We start from the raw sequence: 25,682 nt of genomic DNA, 5'->3' as shown, positions 1-25,682 counted from the left end.
GCAGCCAAAAATAAATAAATTAATAAATTTAAAAAAAAGAAAGGTAACTTAGTAATGTAAAGATTTTCTTCTGTAGAAGCAGTGCATTGGAAAGAACGTGAAACTGGAGCCAGACGAACTTGTTTTTTGCTGCTTTTGTATTTTTAAGGAAACCACTTTTTTGATTCTTTGTTTTCAATAGAGTGAGGACAGTAGTATCTGTGTTACACTTCATAGAACTAGTGAGAGGATAAAATCTGATTTCAAAATATTATACCTTGTAAATTATTAAATTTTATACAAATGTATGACAAACAGATCATGTCTTTGCTTGCTAATAAATTAGTATCATTAATTGGCCCTCGCTCTGTCTGGTGGCTATCTTTTGTGATTATATTTCTATAATACATGTTTGTAATGTGTTCCTTTTTATAAAACTGGGTTCCTAGTAACACCTTGCTTCATAATTCTGCCATTTGCTTAGTGTCTATAGATGCCAGGTATTATTCTTGCAGGTCTGTGAAAATGTAAAGGTTAACAAGATAATCTTTGCTCAGTAAAGGTAAACAGTTATAGATGGAAGCTTGTGATGATTCTGGAGCTGGATTACTGTTAATATTAGAGGCAGAATGAGATTAGTGGAACAAATGTTTTTAAAGATAGCATCATACATTAGTTCACTTCATAATGAAAAGTATTTTCAGGGACTACCACTGAAATTACAGAAATATTTTTATTTTGGTTTTGTAATGAAGAATATATTTTTTTTCTTCATACATAACCAACTGTTGGTAAGAATAGGTATCACTTGAGAAGGATTTAACTTTTCTGTGTATGTGTGACTCTTGGATGATGATGTTACCCTAACTTTTCTTGATATAATTTATTTAAAATAAGTACTATTAGAACATCTTTGATTTAGAATTTGGTAGGAACTAATAAGATTGGTAAGGATTAGTGAGAACAATTTCAATTCGTATGTACAAATCATAGAAAAGAAGAGCTAAAAGGGACCTTACAGATCATCTTATCACTGATTCTGAAATTCTTTTTTAGAAGGTCAGTAGACTTGTCTTGTTCTGCTGAGGTGCATTAGGACCTGCTGAAGAGGGACATTGCTGGGGGTGTGTGGCCCAGTGGGTATGCGTAGACCGCCTCCTCCTTTCAACCAGGGTGGCCCAATGATATGTTTTATATATTGCTGATAAATGTAAATTTTTTTCTTTAAGTTGTTTTTATGTTTGAAAATGTAAGTTAGATAACTAGTTTTGTTCCCTTATTTTTATGACAAAATTACAGGGTACCAGAGAATTAAAGTTAACTGGAACCCTGATTTCCTAACTTCACTTCAGCATTGTTCACTTATATCATACTGCCTCCATGTGGCTTTAGTAAATTAAAAATCTTATTAAGCCATGTTAAATGATGAGCAATCAAGACTTTGTATGACTGGATCTGACATCAAGAAGATTTGATTGATGATGTTAATATGAAGACCTGGCATGATATTTAAGTGAAAGTGATTTAATATTGTTGCTTCTTTTATATATAAAGTAGTAGTTTCTTTGAGTTCTAAAAAAAGTTCATAATTGAAACTCAAATAAGTTTTTATAATTTTCAGAGTTTGTTATTTGAACTCTGCCCTTGAATTCTTAAAACATTAAAGACCTCTTTCTTAGAGGATAGGATATGTTTCATTTATGGTCTCATGTGCAGATAAGTTAAATAAAGTGATTAAGGGCATAAAATTGTCCTTATCTTTGAGTTTCTAGATGAATTCTCATTAAGTAAGAGTAAATATGCATTTAGTAAATATGCAGTTTTTCTGTAAAGTGAGTGTTTATAGAGCTTTTGTTTGTCCTTTGGCATTAGAGAATTAACTTACTGCCTGACTTTTCACTTAACAATGAAATTAAAACAAGGTGATTTTGTATGATTTGTAATGGCATCTAATGAAGTGTTGCATTGTGTGTGAAACAAATAGAAGATCTGTTTTTTAAAAAATAAATATGCATTTAGTTAGAATTGATATGGCCTTGACATTTTTGGCAAGATGAATTTGTTAGGATTCTTCCTTAAATTTAGAATTCTCTAGCATAAACATAGAATAATAGCAAATTGTACCTCTCTTCCTATTAATAAATAATAAGGTATTAGTAGTTTAAAAAATTGAGATGTAATCGACATATAACATTATACTAGTTTCAGGTGAACAATATAATAATTAGATATTGGTGTATATTGCAAAATGATTATCACAGTAAGTCTAGTTAACAATTACTAGGCAATAGTAATTTTAAAGAATTTTAATTAACGAGCATTAAACAGAATGTTTAATGACTACAGATTAGAATGACTTGTAGAACCTATTTACAGCCAACTATTAGGGTACTGAAAACTTAGATCAGCATAATCTATCCCTTTTCCACAACTTCTGATAATTGTTTTGGTAGATTTCTAAAAAAATGATAAAGTGATTATTAAGTCAAATTGATGGTTAGTCTCACACTGTCTCTTCTTAAAATTATTTGCAGGAGAGGGCTGCTCACAATTTATATGACCAACTTGGTGAGTAATTCTCTTTTTTTGCTTTCAAGGTTTTTCCATGCACTTTTTAACCTTTTTTTGTTTGTTTTTTTGAATCAAGTTCCCTTAAAAAAAAAAAAAAGAAAACCTACTTAAATTTGAGAATATTTTCTGTCTCTGTTTTAAAGGATAGACTTAAATGTTTAAAATAGCTTTGATGCTCTCTGGTTTATTCCTGTCATATATGACTGAATTGCACTTACTTCAGGAGGAAGATGATTCACGGTGCTGTGTCCTTCATGACTCTTTTTCCCTTAAAGATTAGATCTTCATCTTTGATAGGGTATATATCTATATCTGTATATGTCTCTCTATATATCTTTAATTTCATTTCATACTCTGCTTCTATTGCTAACTTCTTATGGCAAAAAAGATTTAAGGATGAGCTTTTATGATGCACAGTTTTCTTGGAATCAGAATAGCATTCATTTCTATCTCTAAATACTGAATATATTTAATAATATAATTAGCTAGGCTTCTAAATTTCTAAGTTATCAGAATTGAAATTAATGTTGTCTAGTCTGATATTTACTGTAAATATATAATTAAGGTTATGATTTTCATTGTCAAGTTCATATTTTAAAAACATATTTGTATTAAAACCTTTTAAAGTTGTTTAATAGAATTGATAGGCGACATTGAAAAATTCAACTAAGGAAAGATGAATTAATTATGTGTTTACCTAAGGATAGGTTTTTGAATTTTGTAACAGGGGAATGTAGTTCAGGGTTGTATTCAGCAACTTATTTCAGTTTTAAAATATTTAATTTTTGCTCTGTTCTTATCATGTGTCAGTTACTGTGCCATATGCTGGAAAGCAAGATGAAGACATCCTTGTACTTATGGAGTTTGCTGTCTAGTGGAAAAGTCACAATAGAAATAATGTTTGAAAAGGACTGGAAGATGAATTATAGGGTGCTGTGGAAACCATAATAGTAGCACCAAACTATGCTAGGTGCTGCTTTCCTTTCTGATTTTGTAAAAAACTTAAAAAATATTACGTCTACATACTAGAATAGATTTGAGTTTTAATGCATTTTTTTTTCTTTTAGTCATACACGTGCTTTTCTATACTACCACATGGTGATACTTTAATACTGAAATACTATATGTATTTACACACTTATCTTAAATTCTAAGTAAACTTCCGCAAACTTTTTTTGTGTTGCCTCGTTTAGATTGGAAATTCCTGGAGAGAAGATATTTGATTTTGATTGACATAATCAATGTTGGAAAACGCCCTAAAAATACTTTTTTTTTTTTTTTTTTTGCGGTACGCAGGCCTCTCACTGTTGTGGCCTCTCCCGTTGCGGAGCACAGGCTCCGGACGCGCAGGCTCAGCGGCCACGGCTCACGGGCCCAGCTGCTCCGCGGCATGTGGGATCCTCCCAGACTGGGGCACGAACCCGCGTCCCCCGCATCAGCAGGCGGACTCTCAACCACTGTGCCACCAGGGAAGCCCTGCCATATAGTTTTGATTGCTCATGGTATTAAATAATCAATTTTTGAGGGTGTAATCCTACCTTTTCACATACTTCTTGGTTATATTTTCATTATATTGGGTTGGTTTTATACATATACACATATATACAGTCCTACTGAAAATGTTGGGTGACGGTAAAATACTCTTTAGTTAGTAATAATATCATTTTGTTAGTTTTGGCTGTGACAGTTTACTCACTCCGTATTTTGATCAGGAAATTTCAAAGGCATTGCCATGCCTTTGAATGAATACCTGATAGAAAAATATGCAAAACTGGCTTCGTATTATCTTTATCATCTTTGTCTTTATTTTTATCAGTGAACACTTACTGAGTGCAGAGCACTTTGCTATGTATTTGGACACAAATATAGCCATTATTCTGTCCTTGAAATTAATTTAGTTGAGGGAATAAGGTATATCTAGATTTGGATTTAAAATGAATAGGTAATAAATAGTCCCAAGATAGTGTATCCATGTCAAATATGTGATTAGACAGTACAGTCTTTAGAACTGTAGAAAAGGGAGTTATCTTTGGGCTGGGGAAATCAGAGAAGGTTTTATGAATTACATGGGACCTGAACCTTGAAGAAAGGAGAGGAATCGGAGGTAGCTCCATCTTAGAGATGTGTCACTGGTGATCACAGGACAAAATTGTTGCCTTTCCAAGGATTGCCAAGTTGAGGCCAAGGTTTAGGAACAAAAAAAAGAATAAGCAACATTTGCTGAGTATCTACTCTGTTAGGCACTGTTGGTGAAATTGGGGTTACCAAAATAAACAAGGTATAGTCCCTGCTTCTAAGGACCCTATATTTTACTGAGGGAGAGAGAGATGTAAGCTTCATCTCTGTTTTTTAGCATTGATAGTTGTCTCAAAACAGAAAACAGGACAGTGTTTATACTATGTAGTTGTGAATATATGCTCTGTTTGTTAGTGTTGTAGGGGGCAGGTAGAGAGCTACATACTCTAAATAAGGTATGTCAGGAAGCCCTGGTAAGTCTCAGTTATTAGAACTAAGTAATTTATAGCCTTAGCTATAAATGTCGTAAATTATAATTAAACTAGCAGTTTTAAAGATTACAAAGTCTTACAATTTAATATAATTTAATTAATACCCATGTGAAAATGTCATTGATTTCTTGTTCTATGTTAGCAAATTTTAGAAAGAAAAGTGTACAATTTTAAAAATTGTATAATTTTTTTAGATTTTTAACATTGTTAGATAATTAGTTATTAAAGGGCAAAACGTATAAAAGGTACACAGAAAAGGTATGAAATAAAGAATTAAATATTTTCTCTGGCATTTGCCCAAGATATGGCTAGAAGATGATGGAAGTGTTTTCCTGGAGCTAATATGCCAGAGCCAATTACCCACAAGAACATAAGCTGCTAGCATTCAACTTTGCCACAGTATGATTTAAAGGAGAATACATAAAAGTTTGCATTTACATGATTTCCCTTTATTTCGTTGGTTGTGACAATGACTGAGGATTCCAGTTTTTCAAGATTTATCATTTGCTGCTAATAGTTATTTAGGATGTGATGTCAAATTCTAGTTCATTTCTGTTTAATTATAATTTATGACATTAAAAAATCTTTCTATGTTAACTCCCTTTGAAAACTTCTCTCTGCAGTTTGCTTTATGCCACCAAACATTCAACAATGCATGCATTTTAAAATTGTAAACATATACCTACAGGCTTGTCTCTAGCATTTGTTTTTTAATTTTGAACATGCAGTGTCTTTGATTAAAACATCTGTATTTGATTTTTCAAACATAAGGTTTGAAAATGTTGATTCATAAGTTTTCTTGTAAGACCACTTCAATTTAATTAGATCCAGCAGGTATTGATTATATATCAGCTATGCTAGGCACATGAGGATACAAAAGAAATACAAAACGGATTGTAAGCTAGTTGGAGAAATTTGACAGATGAACTCGAAAAATAATAAACTGAAAGTATTAAATTCAAAAAACAATTATAAATACTCTCTCTTAAATTGCTCCCCTAAGCCTTCCTTTTGCAGCAAATGATATCAACCATCCATCCAGTTGCTCAGGCCAGAAACTTAGGAGTTTTAACTCTTTTCTTCACCTTATACTCGGTCCAATCCATTGTAAAATCTTATTCTACTTCAAAAGTATACTCTGGATCTTACAGTGACTCATTACCTACACAGTTATAACCAGAATCTGAGCCCTAACATCTCTTGCCTGAGCTGTCTGAATAGCATGAGTGGTTTACATCTTCCCACTCCTGTCTTCTTTTTTTTTTTTTTGCGGTACGCGGGCCTCTCACTGTTGTGGCCTCTCCTGTTGCGGAGCACAGGCTCCGGACGCGCAGGCTCAGCCGCCATGGCTCACGGGCCCAGCCGCTCCACGGCATGTGGGATCTTCCCAGATTGGGGCACGAACCCGTGTCCCCTGCATCGGCAGGCGGACTCTCAACCACTGTGCCACCAGGGAAGCCCAGAACTATGACTTTTATAGTGTGGCATTTATCATGCACGTTCCTATTGTGAGATACGAATTTAATTAGAAGGCTAAATATCATCTTTTAATCATCTATATAAAATTATTAAAATGCTTAAGTCATTCTTAAAGAAAATGTAAATGTAAGGGGTAAAAACACATTTACTAATTAAGGGTTTAAATACCTTAATTTTAAAATAATGGATTATATGTTAAATTTTTTGGAGGAAAAGATGTAGATTTTGCAACATTTGAGAAAATATATGACTGAATAGCATGTGATAAAAGGGGTCTATGATTGTTTTTTCTACCAGTAAATCTTGTACCATTTAGTGGTATTTCTTAGCAACTTTTGTAAACATAATGAGCTTATTAAACTAACAATTAATTGTATTGCTTGTCAGAAATGATACATTGTTTGAGAAATTACATTTAGATGTATCCTACAATGTATATATTCTGGAATTTTTTGCACTCTGGCATAAGATACACTGTAATTGGTTCAATAAATTGAGCAGTACAATGAAGAAATTTAAGATATATAAATGGGTTTAATGTGTAGGAGAAAAGTGGCTCATTTGGAATATGTCTCTAAGGCATGACCTTCACGCCTCTAATAACAATTAGCAAAGCAGAGGATGAAAAGTCCTGGCCCAACTTGTAAATGCCATTTGGTGAAAGACAGTGGACTTTGTTATTTTCATTTTGCTGAAAAAGTTACAGGAGGCAGGTAAGGGCTACTTTTACTAAAACTTGGTCTTGTATTTGTGAAGTATTTAAGGAAAAATAGAAAAGAAAAAGGAAAAAAATGAAAAGGAAAGAAAAAGGCATTTATTCTAAAATGTACTTTGACCACACGGACCTGAATCTTTCAGGTCTGGCATTTATTATTTTATCTCTGCAGTTATTTTGTTGTTGTTGTTAGGTGGTTAATACGAATAGAAGTTTAATAAAGATATTTTAAAGATTTAGCTCTATTCCATAAAATCGGCACTTGTGACAGGATCTGGTTTATTGTAGCTATTAGTGTTAAGTTGACTTTCTGTCCCTGGAACTATGGCAGCAACCTGGTACAGGTTAAGAGACAGAAAACATGGAAGAGTAGAAAGCAAACTGGTATGGAATCTGGAGACTTAAACCCTGGGACCAGTGGTTTCACCAGTTAGTGTTCATGCCATTTGAATCTGTGGCCCCTGATTATTAATCTAGGAACGCTGAGATCTTTTCAGGATTACTTCAAAATACTTTGCTTTTGTCATTAAGAAAGACTTTCCAGCCACTGCTCCTTACTTACTGGTTGTATGATGATCTTGGTCAAACCATTTTACTTCTACCTGCATTTTCTCAGCTGTTGAAATTGGGATCATAATAGCTCCTACCTCACAGAGTAATAATGTGAAAATTAAATAAGATAATACGTATAAAAGACTTACTAGTGAGTAGGAAGATCTCAATAGTGTTTGCTTTTATTATTGTTTTTGTCCTTGTTGTTGTGACTGACTTTGATCATGTTTGTGAAGTCTTCACAGTATGGAAAAATATTATCTGTGTTTCCAGGAAAAATGTTATCTGTGTTTCCATGGAAAAATGTTTTCTGTGTTTGTATATCTGAAAGTATACAAGTTGGAAAACTTGTATACTATGAAGGCAACAAGTTTCCTTAAGTTTAGAACAAAATATTTATAGTTTGATCTGGTCTTGTAGCATCCTGGTAGAGAATTCAACTAAATTTAGGTATCTAAAAAGAATTCATTTAACTCTTGTTTCCCCCGGGTCTATAAAGTAATGATTAGATAAAGAAGAGTTGATGTTCTGTTTTTATGTTGTTTTAGTAGTTTTGAATTAGAAATGAAAATATAGTCATTGATAATACTGTATGATAAATTATACTTACTGTCTTTCCTCCAGGGAGCTCAAAACATTTTAGAAATGTAACTAAACATTTTATAGGCACTTGTAATTATCTTTCTTTTACTGAGGTGAAACATGGAAGGTATAAGAGTTGAGAATATTTGTCTTATCTGAGGGATTTGGAAGTGCTAAAATATTTCTGCTCCCTGGGGAAATGTTTCTTTTATGCTATGGATATTAAAAAAAAAATCTTAATTTGTTCTGAAATTATCAGGTAAATAAGATAGAGGTTATCTGCTTGTGTGAAAGAAAACAAAGAAAACGTGAACTTGTTTGCCTTGTCACTGAATTTATTTTCCATGTCACTGAATTTGTTTTCGATGTCACTGTGCGACATTGAAGTTAGATTATAGACTGATCAGAGACATTGATTATTAGGTTAGTCTGCATCTGAAATATAGGTTGCAATACAGAGACAATGTCACCTGATAACAAGTTATCTATTAGAAAGAGAAAGAAAACACTCAGTTGTGTCCTAGGTGGTGGACTGGGCACAGTCATTTACTACTTATGCCCTTCCCTCCTTTCTCTCAAATTTTACTGAAATGGTAGTAAACATTTGCAAAAAGGAAGAAGTCTTAAAAAATGTTGCAATAGACTTAGAGATTTTAATGAATTTTTGGAAACTGGAATTCTAATCCTAATAACTAAAATCCTAATAACTAAAAATCCAAGGAGGAATAAACCACAGTCTAGCACTCGCAGGTGAATGCTATAGGAGAGGTTGGAAACATTCTTCACTGTAGAAGTCTGGAGAGACCGCAAACTGGGAGCTTGAAAATGAGCAGGAATCAGCAGGAGTGTATCTGGAACAGTGGAGTCATTTCCCCAAAATAGTGGGCTTGATTCAGGGTAACTTTATCCAGGAGTAAAATTTATTAAAGGATTTTGAGCATTTGGGAAGCTCTCATACTTGGCTAGTTTATTTGCTCAGTGTTCATTCTGTTCAGCTGAAGTCTGCCAGTCAGTATTCCTAGTTTATATATATATAATTGACAGTTGGCTTCCCATTCAGAGAAGGACAGTGTTGGGCAAACAACCCCAGAACTGCTGCTGCAGTGGACATTTCTGGTGTGTGTGCATCCTCCTAGTTTTTCATTCATAAACATGAGTATACAACAAGTTTCACCAGGCATTTCGAGAAAATGAACAGCACAAAATAGATCATACTGAACAAGCATTTAATTTGAGAGAAAACAGAATTTAGCAATGGGAGCAAACCTGAAAAAAAAATTTCTTCAGAGAGTTTTGAGAAAATATAGCAGTCACAAAATAAGAATAGATTTCTTTGTAAAAGAAGCAGTTAGAGAAATAAGTTATTCTCAGAAGTAAAATGTGATTGATTTAAAAACTTATAAAAATGAAAGGCTGAAAGATGAAATAGGTTATTGTGTAGAAAATAGAGCAAAAGCTATAGATGGAAAACACTCAAAGATAAATTGAGAGATGTGGTGGGCTGTTCTAGAAAGAGAAAATAAGATGGGAGAGTGGCAGGTAGGTCTCTCCAAGGGCATTAAAGGAACATAGATCTCACTGACCATGTGTCGGACTCTACCAGGAAGCCTGCTTAGAAGCTGCTGGAATGCCTTGCCTGCAAATTTCCCAGTTGACCCATGGGCATCCTTAGTGCTCTGTGCCCCTCACCCACACATGCCCCCACACTGTAGTTGGCTCCTTATGCCTGTTCCTGATGGTGGTGAGAATGAACCTTTGCAGATGGCTGCTAAGCATGCAGAGAAAGCCAGCCTGACTCTGTGGGTCTGGGAGAAACCACAAACTTAAACATTCAGCACAACCTTAGGGAAAACGTAAGGAGGTTGGCTTTGCAGGAATGAGAGAAGGCATTCAAGCTTAAGAACTCTTTCATAAGAAGGAACAAGAAGAGTAAAGCAGTCATATCCATAGAAGAGGTTTGTGAAAGCCTCAGAATCCCTAATAGGCCTGACAGAAGATATTTCTCTCCTGAAGCAAGTCAGTGAAGAATGGAGGAGGTGACTGCTTTTTCAAATGTGAAGACTGTAAAGCAAACTTCAAGGAACATGAAAAATCAAGGAGACATGACACCACCAAAGGAGCAATTTTCCACTAACGAACCCCCCCAAAATGAAGACCTGCAATTTGCCAGACAAAGAATTCAAAATAAGTGTTTTAAGGAAGTTCAGTGAGCTATAAGAAAACACAGAAAGACAGTTCAGTGAAATCAGGAAAACCATATATGGTCAAAATGAGAAGCTTAACAGAGAGATAGAAATCATAAAAAAGAACCAAACAGAAATTCTGGAGTTGAAGAGTCAGTGAATGCAATGAAAATTGCAGTAGAGCTCATCAGCACTGGATTGGATTAAGCAGAAGGAAGAATATGTGAAATGGAAGAAAGGACCTTTGAAATCAAGTCAGAGGAGAACAAAGAAAAATGAATGAAAAAGTAAAGAAAGTCTATGTGAAAAATGGGATACCATTAAAAGAGACAATCTATGCATTATTGGAGTGCCAGAAGGAGAAAAGAAACAGAAAGCAGCAGAAAGCTTATTTAGAGAAATAATGGATGAGAACTTCCCAAATATGGGGAGAGATTTAGAAATCCAACTTCATGAAGCTAATACGTCCCCAAACAAATTTAACTTAAGGAGATCTTCTCTGAGACGCATTATGATACGGTTTTGAAAATCAAAGATACAAAGAAAATGTTAAAAGCAACAAGAGAAAAAAAAATTCCTACGTGCAAAGGAAACCCCATAAGGCTGTCAACAAATTTCTTAGCAAAAACCTTGCAAGCCAGGAGAGAGTGGGATGATATATTCCAAGTGCTGAAAGCAAAAGACAAAAAAAACCTGCCAACCAAGAATACTTTCCCTGGCACTTGTCCTTCAGAAATGAAAGTGAGATGAAGAATTTCCAAAACACACAAAACCTGGGACTTCCCTTATTGTCCAGTGGTTAAGAATCTGCCTTCCAGTGCCAGGGTCATGGGTTCTATCCCTGGTCAGGGAACTAAGATCCCACGTGCCACAGGATAACTAAGCCTGCATGCCACAACTACTGAGCCCATGTGCCTCAACTAGACCACATGCCACAAAATACAGAGCCCACGCACTCTGGAGCCTGCACGCCAGAACTACAGAACCCAAACACTCTGGAGCCCACATGCCACAACTAGAGAGCCCATGCGCCACAACTAGAGAGAAGCCCGCACACTGCAATGAAAAATCCTGCATGCAGCAACAAAGATCCTGCATGCCACAACTAAGACCCGACACAGCCAAAAAAAAAAAAAAGAAACAATAAAACCCCCCAAAATATAGAACTTGTGAGTTAATCACCACCAGACCTGTCTTATAAGAAATGAGGGAAGGACTTGTTCAAGCTGAGAAGAAAGGACACTAATTAGTAACATGAGAACATATGAAAATATATAACCAAATGGTAAAGGTAAGTATACAGTCAAATACTAGTACTGTAATATGGTGTTGTGTTAACAAGCTAACTTTGTTATAAAGGTTAAAGGACAAAAGTATTAGAAATAGCTATAGCTACAAAAATTTGTTAATGTATGCACAATATAAAAAGATGTAAATTTTGTTATCAAAAAACATAAAATATGTGGGGACTAAAATGGTAGTTTTTTTTGTATGTGATTGAAGTTAAGTTGTTAACAAGTGTACAGTGTACAATAGACTGTTATATCTATAAAATATTTTATGTAATATAATAACCACATGGTAACCACGAAGTAAAAACCTACAGTTGACACACAGAAGATAAAGAGAAGGGAATCAAGGCAAAACAGTACAAAAAACATTAATTCAGAAAGGAATACAGCAAGAGAAGAACAGAGGAACAGGGAACTATAAAACAGCTAGAAAATAATAAGATGACATTAGTAAGTCCTTACTTATCAATAATTAGTTTAAGTGTAACTGTAATAAATTATCTAATCAAAAGACATGGGTAAAAAATCAAGACTCAATTATATGCTGCTTACAAGAGACTCTTGCTTTAAAGACACATATAGGCTCAAAATGAAGGGATGGAAAAGATGTCCTGTGCAAATGGTAGCCAAAAAAGAGTATGAGTAGCTATACTTAAATCAGACAAAATGGATGTTAGTCAAAAGCTGTAAGAGGAGACAAAGAAGGTTCTTCTGTAATGATAAAGGAGTCAGTTCATCAAGAGAGTAAATACGTATGCAGCCAACATTGGAGCACATAATATGTTAAGAAGAAACCAACAGACTGAAGGGAGAAATAGACAACAGTACAACAATGACAGGGGACTTAAGTATGCCACTTCAACCATGGATAGACCAGGCAGCAAATCAGTAAGGAAACGTTGGACTGTAGATGAAATGGACACAACACTATAGACAAAATGTGTTTGACAGATATTTTCAGAACATTCCATCCAACAGCAGCAGAAAAGATATTCTTCTCAAGAGCACATGGAACATTTCCTGGGATAGACCATATGTTAGGTCACAAAACAAACCTTGGACACTTTTCCAAGGAAGATATACAGATGACCAACAAGTACATGAAATGATGCTCAGTCTGTCTAATCACCAGGGAACTGCAAGTCAAAACCACAGTTAGGTATCACCTCACACCTTTTAGAATTGCCATTATCAAAAAGACCAGAGATAACAAATGTTGACAATGATGTGGAGAAAAGGGAACCCTTGTCACTGCTGGTGAGAATGAAAATTGGTAACAACTATGAAAAACAGTATGGATGTTCCTCAAAAATTAAAAATAGAACTGCCATGTGGTCTAGCAATTGTAATTCTAGGTATAGAGCTGAAGGAAATGAAATCACTATCTTAAAGAGATAACCTGCATTTCCATGTTCATTGTAGCATTATTGACAATAGCAAGATATTTAAAGAACCTATGTGTCTCTTGATGAATGAATGGATAAAGAAAATGTGGGGTGTGTGTGTGTGTGTGTGTGTGTATGTGTGTGTGTATGTATGTATGTATGTATGTATGTATTATTCAGCCATAAAAGAGAAGGAAATATGCTATTTGGAACAACTAGGTTGGATATTGAAGGCATTATGCTAAGTGAAATAAGTGAGAGAAAGGTAAATACTGTTTGAACTCACTTATATGTGAAAAAGCAAACGTTTATAGAAACAGAGTAGAATGGTGGTTGCCATGGGCTGGGAGGGTGGGGGAAATGGGGAGATGCTGGTCAATGGATACAAACTTCCAGTTATAAGATGAATAAGTTCTGAGGATTTAATTTATAGCATTGTGACTATAGTTAACAATATTGTATTATATACTTTAAAGTTGCTAAGATAGTAGATATTAAATGTTCTCACCATAAAAATAAAGGTAATATTCCATTGTATATTAAAAATAAATAAATAAATAAAAATAAAGGTAATTACGTTAGGTGATGGAGGTGTTAACTAACCTTACTGTGGTAATCATTTTGCATTATATATGTATATGAAATCATCACATTTTATGCCTTAAACTTACACAAGTTTCAAGTATATTTCAATTATATAGCAATAAAGCTGGACAAAAAATATACAAGCACATTATATAGATTTCTGGTGATAACTCAGCTGAATAACTAAAATCATAAATAGTTAAAGTTATGGGTGGCCAGTTGAACTTGGACTTGAAATATTCACTTTTATTTTATATTGTCTGACTTTGTTTTTCTCTTCCTGTTCTTTACTACTATTACTATTATTATTTTTGGAATTTTATTTACTATTATTATTTTACCCAGATGTGTTATGGGTTGGGAGTTCTCATGATCAAGATCACTGCTGTACAGGGAGATCAGCTTGGTGCTTTGTGACCACCTAGAGGGGTGGGATAGGGAGGGTGGGAGGGAGGGAGACGCAAGAGGGAAGAGATATGGGAACATATGTATATGTATAACTGATTCACTTTGTTATAAAGCAGAAACTGACACACCATTGTAAAGCAATTATACTCCAATAAAGATGTTAGGGGAAAAAAAAAGATCACTGCTGTTAGGATATATAGAGTAGCCAGAATTAGTATAACACAAAATATTCACTAGTCCTTACTCAAACCAGTTTTTAGGTTAGCATTGTCATCGTCCTTGTTGGTCTGTTGTTGACATTTGACAATTCAATACAAGTTCAATACAGATCATTGGAGAATGAAATTGCAGGTCTTGTAGAAGATACAGCATTTCATGAAGCCCCTAAAAGTTAGTATTTATGAAAAAATTAAATCACTGGGAATTGTGGACCTGGCAGTTTACAGCTGAAGAAATGTTTTGAAATTTAGCTTTATTTTCAAGTTAAACCATTTCCTCACTATTTACTCTGAAAGTTTAGTCCTTGTTTTAAGTCAACCAAAATTCTCCTTGTGGGTTTTTTTTGGTTTTAATTATTCTTAGATAATGTGGACCTTCTGAAGTCCTTTTAAAAATTCTTATTTAATTAAGGGGAAAAAAAAAACTAGAATGTGGCTTACGAGCCCAAGCATAGAAAATAAAATCAACATTCTTCTGCCAGTCAGTATGTTAGTCCACAGGGCTGAGACTGCTTTTTAAAGTTTCCTCCAAGCGTCAGTGAGTTGTAGCTTGTACTGACTAGGTAAAATATTATTGGTGGGAATGTAGGGCTTTCTCTAAGCTATTCACTGAGCTGTTTATGTTGGAATCATGGACTACAATGTAACACTTAAGCTGTTTTAAAATGTGTTACAGACTACTGTGAATAAGAAGAGCAAAAGAAACAATACTGATGCTGATTGCAAACTGAGGGACATATCTATACAGTATATGGAAGTAATTGTGCAGATTAGTCTACCAAGGATGCAGTACTTGTAATGGCACATTACTTTTACAACAGAGGCTTTGGCAAATGAATTAGTCATACAAATAGCTAGAAAAATGGACGTCTAGAATAGACCACTGACCATAATCCAGTATATTCATGCATAGTCACTTTTATTCGTTATCCTTGAACTCAAACAGAAGAAGAAGTTTGGAGGAACACTGAATGTTGAGCTTGATAAGAGAAGCCCTGGAAATTAATTTATAAAAAATGGGGACTGATTAGGCACTTAATGATATAAATTATATCATAGCTTTAAAAATGTATTAAAGAAACTTATTTGCTTTTTTTTTTTTTTTTTTTTTGCGGTACGCGGGCCTCTCACTGTTGTGGCCTCTCCCGTTGCGGAGCACAGGCTCCGGACGCGCAGGCTCAGCGGCCATGGCTCATGGGCCCAGCCGCTCCGCGGCATGTGGGATTTTCCCGGACCGGGGCACGAACCCATGTTCCCTGCGTTGGCAGGCGGACTCTCAACCACTGCGCCACCAGGGAAGCCCCATTTTTTTTTTTTTTTTTTTTTTTTTTGCTTTTTAAAAGAGATTTTATAAGCCAGATCTTTCTATACTGTCCATTATTTTGTTTAAAAAATTCATTAATAATGCTCGAGTTCTGTGACATTTTAGTACCATCTTATTTATTGATAAGTTAATTATTAACCTATATTCGAGATTATTTTAGTTTATAGATGTTTTTCTCTACCTTGGTAATGTCTTTAATGACTTTATTCTTTAAAGATTTCTGTCTCCATATTTCAAGCTGAACATTTTTTAAGGTAAAATAAAGTGATTTTATTCATCTTGAGAGCTATGGTTTATCCCTACCTTACCTCTTGCCAGTCTTTCTTTTTTTCGGTAAACACTTTTATAGTCACCTTCACGTTTTTCCTTATGCAATGGAACTATATTTACATTGAGTTTACTACCTTTGATGTCTGTAAATTGTGTAAGCTTAGCTGGCATTGACTTTTTTATTAATTTTTTGTCTAGCTGATATTAGGTAGAAATACTTCAAATTTAGAAATATTCACTCTTTTTACCACGCTGCGTGGCTTGCAGGATCTTAGTTCCCTGACCAGGGATTGAACCCGGGCCACGGCAGTGAAAGCAGTAGAGTTCTAACCACTGGACTGCCAGCAAACTCCCAGAATTATTCACTCTTAAATAGATGATGCAGCTTTTTTGGGAGTGCTGTTTATAAGAGAAGTTTTCTTATAACTTCAAAATTTTCCTTTCAAAACAAAAAAAAGTTTTGTGCACACAGCAATTTTAGTTTAATGTCACAAATGAAAATGAAAAAGAGCAAAGCCTGTAATATTTAAATTAATTATTGGGCTGGTCATTTTTGAATCTCAGTCTAAGAAGATCTTTGGGAAACTTGTAGCATAGTCTTAGAAATCCATTAAACATTAAATTGATTTATGTAGAATTTGGTTTATTTAATGCATTGGCAAAATAAAACAAAAATATCAGTCTATTGTTTACTTTTCATTTTTCTAAGAATATAGCTTAATTTTAGTTACTTTAGCAAATCTGAAGATTAAAAACAGGTTTATAAAATCACTTTTCAGTTTTCACTTTTGAGGAAAATCAGACCAATTAAGATTCATTCTGTTTTAAGATTAGTCAAGTTTCATATTGTTTTATAATTTTCACCCCCCCACCAATTACATATACATACATATATACGTATATATGTGTGTATATATATGACCGTAGCTGTTAATTGGTGTGCTACAGCTTTGTGTATTGACATAGTTTGCAATGTAAAATTCCATATTTTCTACATCTAGAATCAACAGAATTCATCTGGGTAATTGTTAGCCTTTATGAACATACTTTTATTGTGCTTAAAGTCAGAAAACAGTGACATTGAAAGCCTATGCTTTTCTAACATATGGCTTCAATTTGCATTTTAATCAGAATATGGAAGTCATTACTCTGACATCTGAAACTGAGTTAGCAATAAAAAATTATCACTAACAGGACAGCAGACACAATTTATTTTGTGTTTATTACTGGGTGGCCTTCTACAAACTTTCCTGAACTTAACTGATTCTAGATATTAGAAAATTGCAATTAAGTTGTGACATTTATTTTGGATGCATTTAAGTTGAACTATCTCAATAGGATTGGTATAATTAATATCTGTTAACATTTATATCATGTGTTCAAACATAGCATATATATTCATATGTACATACATAAATGTGTAGGGAAAGTATTATTTGAAAATGCTTGATGGCTTAATTATTGTTAATATCTCTAAACGGAAATGTTGGTGAAAAAAGGGTTTTAGGTTTTATTCTAAATATTTTGAGTCTTATAGTGGGTTGTATTATTTCTATAATAAATTATAACAGGAGATGAAATTTCATTAGTTTACAAATTTTATTTTATTTAAACTAAAATATGCAATCACAATTGTTTAAAGCACTGTTCAATAAATTATTAAAACAAATTAACTTGTAATGAAGAAAATACTTAAATGTACACTGTTCTATGATTTAAAACTTTATTTGTTTTAAATTTATGAAATGATTTTAATTTATGTAGTCAGCAAATACATTTTTCTTCTTCATATGCTCCATACATTGAGCTAAGTGCTGGAGAAAACAATACTGAATAAAATATGGTTCTTGTCCTTGAGAAACTCAAGGTTTAATGAAGCCTAAGTACCAGTAAATAGATATATTACAATATGATATGGTACATATTATTTTAGTGATGTGGAGGAAAGAACAGTTTGCAGGGAAATGTAAGGGAAGGTTTTACTGAGGAGGCTTCATGTGAAGGATAAGTACAGACTTTTCCAGATAGGTAAACAAGGCAAAGGTAATTCTCCAGATAGGTAAACAAGGCAGAGAGGGAGCATTATGTGCAAAAATATGGAGTCCTGAGTCCTGGCATAGTTAGTTATCCTTGTTGATTTATTCATTCTTTATTCAACTTATACTTATTGTGCACCTATGTGCATTGTGTTGAGTGCTGTGTATATCATATCATATCACATTATATCATATCATAGTGAACCTGACAGACATGCTTCTATCATAAAATTCAGTTTAGTGTGGCAGAATAAACAAGTAATTAAAATCATAATAGGTGTTACAAAGAGGGAAACCTAGGGTGTTATAGGTGTATATAACAAAGTTAAATATAGCAGAAGCTTCTGGAATATTGAGGAGTGGTATGAAATGGGACTGGATGGGGGTTTGGGTCTTATTGTGAAGGATGTTATATACTGAGTATAGGAATTTAAATAATATCTTGTTAAAAATTAACTACAGTTCCATAGCATGATCAAAATTTACATTTTAGGACAATGATAATGAAAGTACTCTTAAGGATGGATTATAGTAGGGATAGATTTATAATGTGGCCACTTGGGAGATTTTTATAATGTTTAGTCAATAGACAGTTTTAATTGCTTAGAATTGGCATTTAGACTGGAAAGAGAAGACTAGGATGTGTCTATCTGTCTGATTTTTTTAAAATCATTTTTTCACTTCCATTTGATACTATTTTCAGGAGACCTCTACTAGATGTTTTGTGCCTATCTTAAATGATACACAATCATGCAAATTAGTAGTCTTATTCCACGCCCTTCTACTGTGCCCAGCTTCTCCATAACAATGACTCATGTCATCTAACTTATTTCACAGAATAAGACATGTCAGACTATTCTTGACTAGTGCGTTTGTTTGTAATTTGCTAGGTTTTTGTTTTTTTTCCAAATCCTGATTTATTTTAAAACTTTAAACCATTTTCCCATGATAAAAGTTCCTAGGTCTTGTGTTTGTTTGTTCCTTTAGGTTTTTAACCTCTCCAGCTAGTACTTGGTCATCGCTTACTGGCACAGGTCCATTTTAGAACTCTCCTATTCATGTCTTCGGCACTAATGCTTAAGGCCAGGGATAGTCACACTTTTTCTACATAGAGCCAGTTAGTAACTGTTTCCAGTTTTGAGGGCGATATGGTCTCTGTGGTAACTATTCAACTTTGCCATTGTAGGACAGACATAGAAAAGATGTAAACAAATGAGTATGGCTGTGCACAGTAAATGAATGTGGCTGTGTATGAAATTCGAATTTTATACAATTTTCACATGTTGGGAAATGCTATTTTTTTGATTAAAAAGAAAACCTATTTGTATTAGTTTCCTAGGGCTGCCATAACAAATTCTCACAAACTGGGTGGCTTAAGACAACAGAAATATATTTTCACACAGTTCTGGAGACTAGAAACCTGAAATTAAGGTGTCGGCAGAGCCATGCTCCCTCTGAAGTCTCTAGGGAAGAATCCTTCCTTACCTCTTCCAGTTTCAGGTGGCTCCTGATAATTCCCACATTCCTTGGCTTTTAGCTGCATTATTCCAATCTCTGCCTCCATAGCCACATGGCCTTCTTAGGCCAGTCATACCAGTCATTGGGTTTAGGGCTCACCCTAAGATGATATGACTTCACCTTGATTGCATCTGCAAAGGCCCTGTCTCAAAATAAGGTCACATTCACAGGTACCAGTGGTTGTGATTTCAACATATTGTTTTGTGGGGGGTTTGGGGCCACACACAGTGTTCAATGTACAACTCTATTTAAAAATGTAAAATCCATTCTTAGCTTGTGGGCCATCCAAAACAGGTGGTAGGGTGGATTTGACCCATGGCTGTATTTGCTAACCCCTGCCCTAGCCAGAGTTGGCTTTTCATTTACTCTCTGATTAAACATCTTATCCTTATTGGGAAACAAGGTGAGAATTAACATTTATTGAGCCCCTACTGTCTTCCAGACATTTTGCTGAGTGTCTTGACGTGTGTTATTTTGCTTAATCTTCAAACAGCCCTATGAGGGCTGCTATCAGTAGTTTAGGAGACAGAGAACATTAAATTATGCATTCAAGCTCACATCCTGTAGGTAGCAAACAGTGAATCTAGACTTGAATCTGAAGCTGAAAGTGAGTGACACTAATGTTTTTCTCTTCCTACTATATCACTGTAGTTCTTTAGATATGTAGTAACTTCACACTACTTGGAATAGAGCCATAACCCTTAGTCTCTGTTTTAGCTTTTCACTAGGATGATTGCCTATTCCAAATGTTTCACAGTTGCTTGAGTTTTATATAAAAGAAACCAATTTGGTGAGCTTAAGACAAAAATTGGGATTAAGGGAAGGATGTTGAGATGGCTCACAGAATTGAAGGACATACTAAACCATCAAGTCTCAGGAAAGACTGGAACCAGGGCAGCTGTGGGGAACCCAGCAGTAGCACCTTTTTAAAAATATGATGCTATCATTAAAGTGACTCGGCTCTAATATCTCCACCCCACTCTCTTCTCCTTTGCCTTTATCCTAATCTGATTGACCTACTTCGGGTGTAGTGTATCTGATCCCAGATCAAACAACCATAGAAGGGTTGGGGGACAGTGAAGGAGGGAGGCATAGCCCAAGTGTAACCTCTGGAGTATTCTTCATGAATTAAATAGCATCCTGAATGACATCTGTTGTATCATACACATTCATGGGGCTTCTGTGTGGTGCAGAGGGTCAAATGGAATAGTCCCCACTTAATACTTGGTGTGTGTCATTGTTATTTCCTGGAAAGACAGTGACAAATCTGAATTTAGAAATCTTTCCTCCAGAGTAGGTTATATTCTCCTCTGTTGTCCCATGGCACTTAGTTTGTGACTCTGTAATATGGTGTCCCTGCCTTCCCCCACTTGCTTCTTTTCTCCTTTCTCCCTTCTCTTGCATTTCTCTGGCATTACACTTATAAGCTCTTTCAGAGCAGAGATTTTATTTTAGTCATAGCTGTATTCTAATGAGCCAGAGCTTGAGAAGATCTTGGGGAAGAGTGTTCAGGGAGAGTGGACAGTGAGTAAATTAGATCCCTAGTTGGGAGCAAGCTTGGTCATTTGGTTTGGCAACAGCCAAGAAGACTGTTATAGGTGGACAGAGTGGTATAAAATGAGGTTGGAAAAATAGGCAGAAGACAGTTCATATTTAGGACATTGTCGCCATAGTAAGGAGTTTAGATTTTATTTTACATTTAATAGAAAATCATTGGAGACTTTTAAAAAATTCTTTTTTATGCATTTTTTATTGAAGTGTAGTTAATTTACAATGTTGTGTTAGTTTCAAGTATATAGCAAAGTGATTCAGTTATACATACATATGTATGTATATTCTTTTTCAGATTCTTTTCCATTATAGGTTATTACAAGATATTGAGTATAATTCCCTGTGCTATACAGTAGGCCCTTGTTTTCTTATTTTATATATTGTAGTGTGTATATGTTAAGAAAACCATTGGAGAGTTTTAAACAAAAGAGTGATAGGATATGATCTCCCTTTTCAAATAGTTACTCTAGCTGATTTGGGAAGAAATAATTGTAGGGGAGATGGGCAGCAGTATTGGAAGCCTTGGGACCAGTTCTCAGGCTATTGTAGAGGATAATAAGAGCTCTAGAAAATTTAAATGTCATATAGATAGACAAATTTTGGTTAGCCGCTAAAATTTATACTAATTTGTTTTATTCTTTTACCAAAGCAAAATTTGCAATCAGTATACCTTCTCTCTCATTGCCACCCCTCCCTTCTCTTATATCAGTTGCTTTCAGCAATTGTATGAAGAAAAATATTGTACTAAAATCTGCTATGAGGCATGCTCCAGTAAATTTTTGCTTGTACTAGTGAAAATATTATAATTATCTTTTTAGTAGCATAACTTTCCCTGAATTGCATTCTGATACAGTTTTTTGAGTGAAACAAAGGGATGAATTAAGCTAGCATAACATTAATTACCCATAATCTTGGGAACACCCATGAAAGTGTTAAGTTAAACATCTTAGGAGTCATGATGCAAAACAGGTTAAAATCCCTTGTCCGGATGAAAGGTAACCATTTAATTAAATTATTTATTTATTTATCACTTTTTAAATTAGAGTTAGAAATTATCTTAGATTAGAACATATTTATGCAAGTGATTTGTTAAAGTGGTATGCACATATAGAGCATTTTAATTCCCAGGATCAATATAAATCTTTATTAATTATTTTGAAAAATAATTATAATTCACGTCTTTATTAATAGGTTCTTGAAACTTAATTTTTATAACAGTCTCTTTAGAAGTCTGGAGTATTGTGCCTTTGTACATAAATGGATATTTTTACATAGATAATAGTATAAAATTTTTTTCTTAAATTTTATTTCACTTTCATGAAATATTTTAAAGTATTTTATTTAACAGTTATAATTATTCATCCTTTCATTAAAAATGACCATAATTAAAGCCATTACATTATTTAACTTTCTAGCAAAAAATTTAATATACTGTATTCTTCTGCTTTTTTAAAAAAAATTTTTTTGAGAAGGAAGTTTAGTCCTTGCTAACAGTATATAGATTTACAAGTACTATTTTTTTAATTCATATAGCACACTGTTTGTATATATAAACACTTGTGGGAGAAAGGGGCTTACTGATTGTACCATTATGAATCTGATGTTTTTAAAAAGACATGGTTTCCATTTTTGGTGTTAAAAATTGCTAATAAAATAAAGACCCTATGAAGTATATGCATATTTGGAAGTACTAGAAAGGAAACATTACATTTAAAGAAGGCTGGTTTTGATTATTAAGTAGGCATATATACTTTATGTGTTTATAAAATTTATGTTTGGATTCTGAATTCCTTTTAGAGTAATCTGTGATGGAAATGAAAGTCAACAGCAGAGGCAAACTAGTACAGGAAATAATGAGAAATTGTGGATTTAGGGAGAATGATTAAGAATTGGGATCTATTACATTCTTTTTAAAAACACATATTCAGGTGTAGATAAAAAGGGCTAAGTTTATTTACGATATATTTGTTAACAGCCGAACTCCTGTTTACTTTGTTAAAACCATAACAATGTAATCTGGTTCCTTTCGACTTAAATCAGACAAAGAATTCAATATTGAGGTACTGTTTATAGGTCATTAAATATTTGTTTGGTGTCTAAGGATAATGTTTAGCATTGTGTTCAATTGGTGTGAACTGACCAATTCTTAAATGTCTTACTTCAATTAATACAAAATACTAAGGGTTCCTTTCATGCCAAGTTACTTGCTCCATGGGTGCCAGCCACACAGTCTCCATAAGCAGGCTTTTCTGGGGACTAATCAAGACTCATGGCCTTCAGGTTCTGCAGCGCTAGCATTTCAGAATCTGAAACGTCATTTTTTCTTTTTATGAGGTTCTCCATTTTTATCCCTAGTTCTTTCTCTCATTTTAAGTTAGGTGTGGAATCGAGCTTGTATGATTGTACTCTTTTTTTTTAATGTAAACACTGACGTTTATTTATTTATTTATATTTTATTTATTTATTTATTTATTTTTGGCTGCGTTGGGTCTTCGTTGCTGCACACGGGCTTTCTCTAGTTGCAGTGAGCAGGGGCTACTCTTTGTTGTGGTGAGCGGGCTTCTCATTGTGGTGGCTTCTCTTGTTATGGAGCATGGGCTCTAGGTGCGTGGGCTTCAGTAGTTGTGGCGTGGGCTCAGTAGTTGTGGCTCACGGGCTCAGTGGTTGTGGCGCACGGGCTTAGTTTCGCCGCGGCATGTGGGATCTTCCCAGACCAGGGCTCGAACCCATGTCCCCTGCATTGTCAGGCGGATTCTTAACCACTGTGCCACCAGGGAAGCCCCTGATTGTACTCTTAATGTAGTTAAAAATAAGTGTAATTTGGTAGAACATACTGGAAAGTTATAACAGTAAATAAACCCAAACAAAAGTTTATGCCAATTTAGGATACTGGTCTTCAGTAGATGAAATTTCCAGTCAATTAAAGACAGCCGTAATTTGGGGGCCAGATATCAGTAAAATGGCGAAAGTAGGCAAAATTTTTGTTTGGTACTCTCCCACCTTCTTTTTCAGCGTCTCCGTTCCTATTTCTGTTTTGCTTCAGGTGCCTGTCCTTGTCAGCTAATTTTTCATAAGTTTCCTGTGTCCAGAGATATTTGCAGCTCAATGCAAATATTTGTTAATTAATGAAAAACCCTGAATATCCAACAAAATTCAATAATGCAAATGTGGTTTCAGGCACTGTGAGAGGAAATGAAGATCTGTTTTGGAGGTGAAAGGGACTTTCAACATCTCTTAAATCCAAATAGGCAGATATTAAGTTCTCCGACTATCTGATCATGCTGGTTCTAGAGTCTTACTTTGGCTTTATTGTGTTTAGTCCCAGTTACTCTCTGAGTCGGTTACATAGTTAAGAGAGAAATTGCTGGAGATATAGTTGTACAGTATAGTAAAACTCCTGTCTTCTAACCTTTTATAATTTCCTGTTAAGAACATTAGAGCTGGAAACAAAACTATAGCCCCTATACACTTTGACAGCACCTTTATTCCATAGTCTTAATTGTGCATGTGTGTGTGTGTATATGTGTGTACACATATTTCCTTCAAACCTTCTACTCCTCTGATGCTAGATCTTTGCTCCAGCTGTTTCAACTTAATACGTACTTTTTTTTTTTTTTGTAGGTTTCTATTACTTGTAATAAGAGAATCTTTAGCAGAGCAAATGTCTAAGATTTTGCTACTAGGAGAAGGCTAAGGAAATGCTTTTGATTACTGAGTTCCTACCACATGTATGGTATCATTATATAGGTAGTCAGTACATGAAGAAATGAATAATTTTATTCCAATGTTTCGTTAGATTCTTACAGGATACTTGATGAACTTTCTTTTGTTAACCTTGAGAAAAATATTGCTAGAAATAATAACTGTTATCTGTTGCTGGTAGGAGTGCGAATTAGTACAGTCAGTTTAGAAAACAATTTGGTACTTTTTAATAAATTTGAATATACACACATCCTACACCTTGTCAATCCGTTCTTTAAGTATGTACTAGAGAAATTTTTTTTCTCATGTGTAAAGGAGAAACCAACAAAAATAATTTGAGCAGCATGTTCATAATTATAAAAACTCAATTCAACTCGAGGATCCACTGGCAGTTAAATAGATGAGCAAATTGTATAGTATTCATATACTGGAATACTGTGTGGCATGGGAGCTTCAGGTTGGTTGTAAGAAACTTCAGTGAATTATTTCTTCCAAATGCCCATGCATTTTCCTTTTTGGAAATTAAGTAGCTTTAGGTTTATTCTTCTTAGAGTTCTGGCTTAACACTGAGTATTTGGGGTTTTCGTATCTTCTCACTTTCTGATTTTATGATTTGTAACCTCTACTTTCCTTTTAAAAAACTTATTAGTGGTATAGCTATAGATGAAAGGAACAGCAAGGTTTGTATTATCAGCACAGTTTATTTTTTGTTATACATGTTCCTTATTCTTTCTGTCACAAATAATATAAAACTGTTTACATTTTTTCTTTGATAAAAGTAAGCCCCAAATTTATAAAATATAAATATTTAGGAAATTATTTTAT

General features: G+C 34.3%; 1 protein-coding gene across 3 annotated transcripts in view; it reads left to right on the top strand.

The window, feature by feature from the left end:
* TMEM135 (transmembrane protein 135) overlaps positions 1-25,682 on the top strand; it is a gene marked incomplete at both ends in the record, with an annotated part of 235,009 nt that overhangs the window by 58,358 nt on the left and 150,969 nt on the right. For all 3 annotated transcript variants that reach the window (XM_079707603.1, XM_079707601.1, XM_079707602.1), the window contains one exon: positions 2,514-2,547. In XM_079707603.1, the coding sequence (XP_079563729.1) occupies positions 2,514-2,547 (34 nt within the window). The remainder of the gene's footprint in view (positions 1-2,513; positions 2,548-25,682) is intronic.

This window comes from Hyperoodon ampullatus (genome assembly GCF_949752795.1).
Source record: "Hyperoodon ampullatus genome assembly, chromosome: 7".
Classification (NCBI taxonomy): Eukaryota; Metazoa; Chordata; class Mammalia; order Artiodactyla; family Ziphiidae; genus Hyperoodon; species Hyperoodon ampullatus.
The sequence above is the reverse complement of the archived record's forward strand: the minus strand, read 5'-3'. Positions and strand labels throughout refer to the sequence as shown.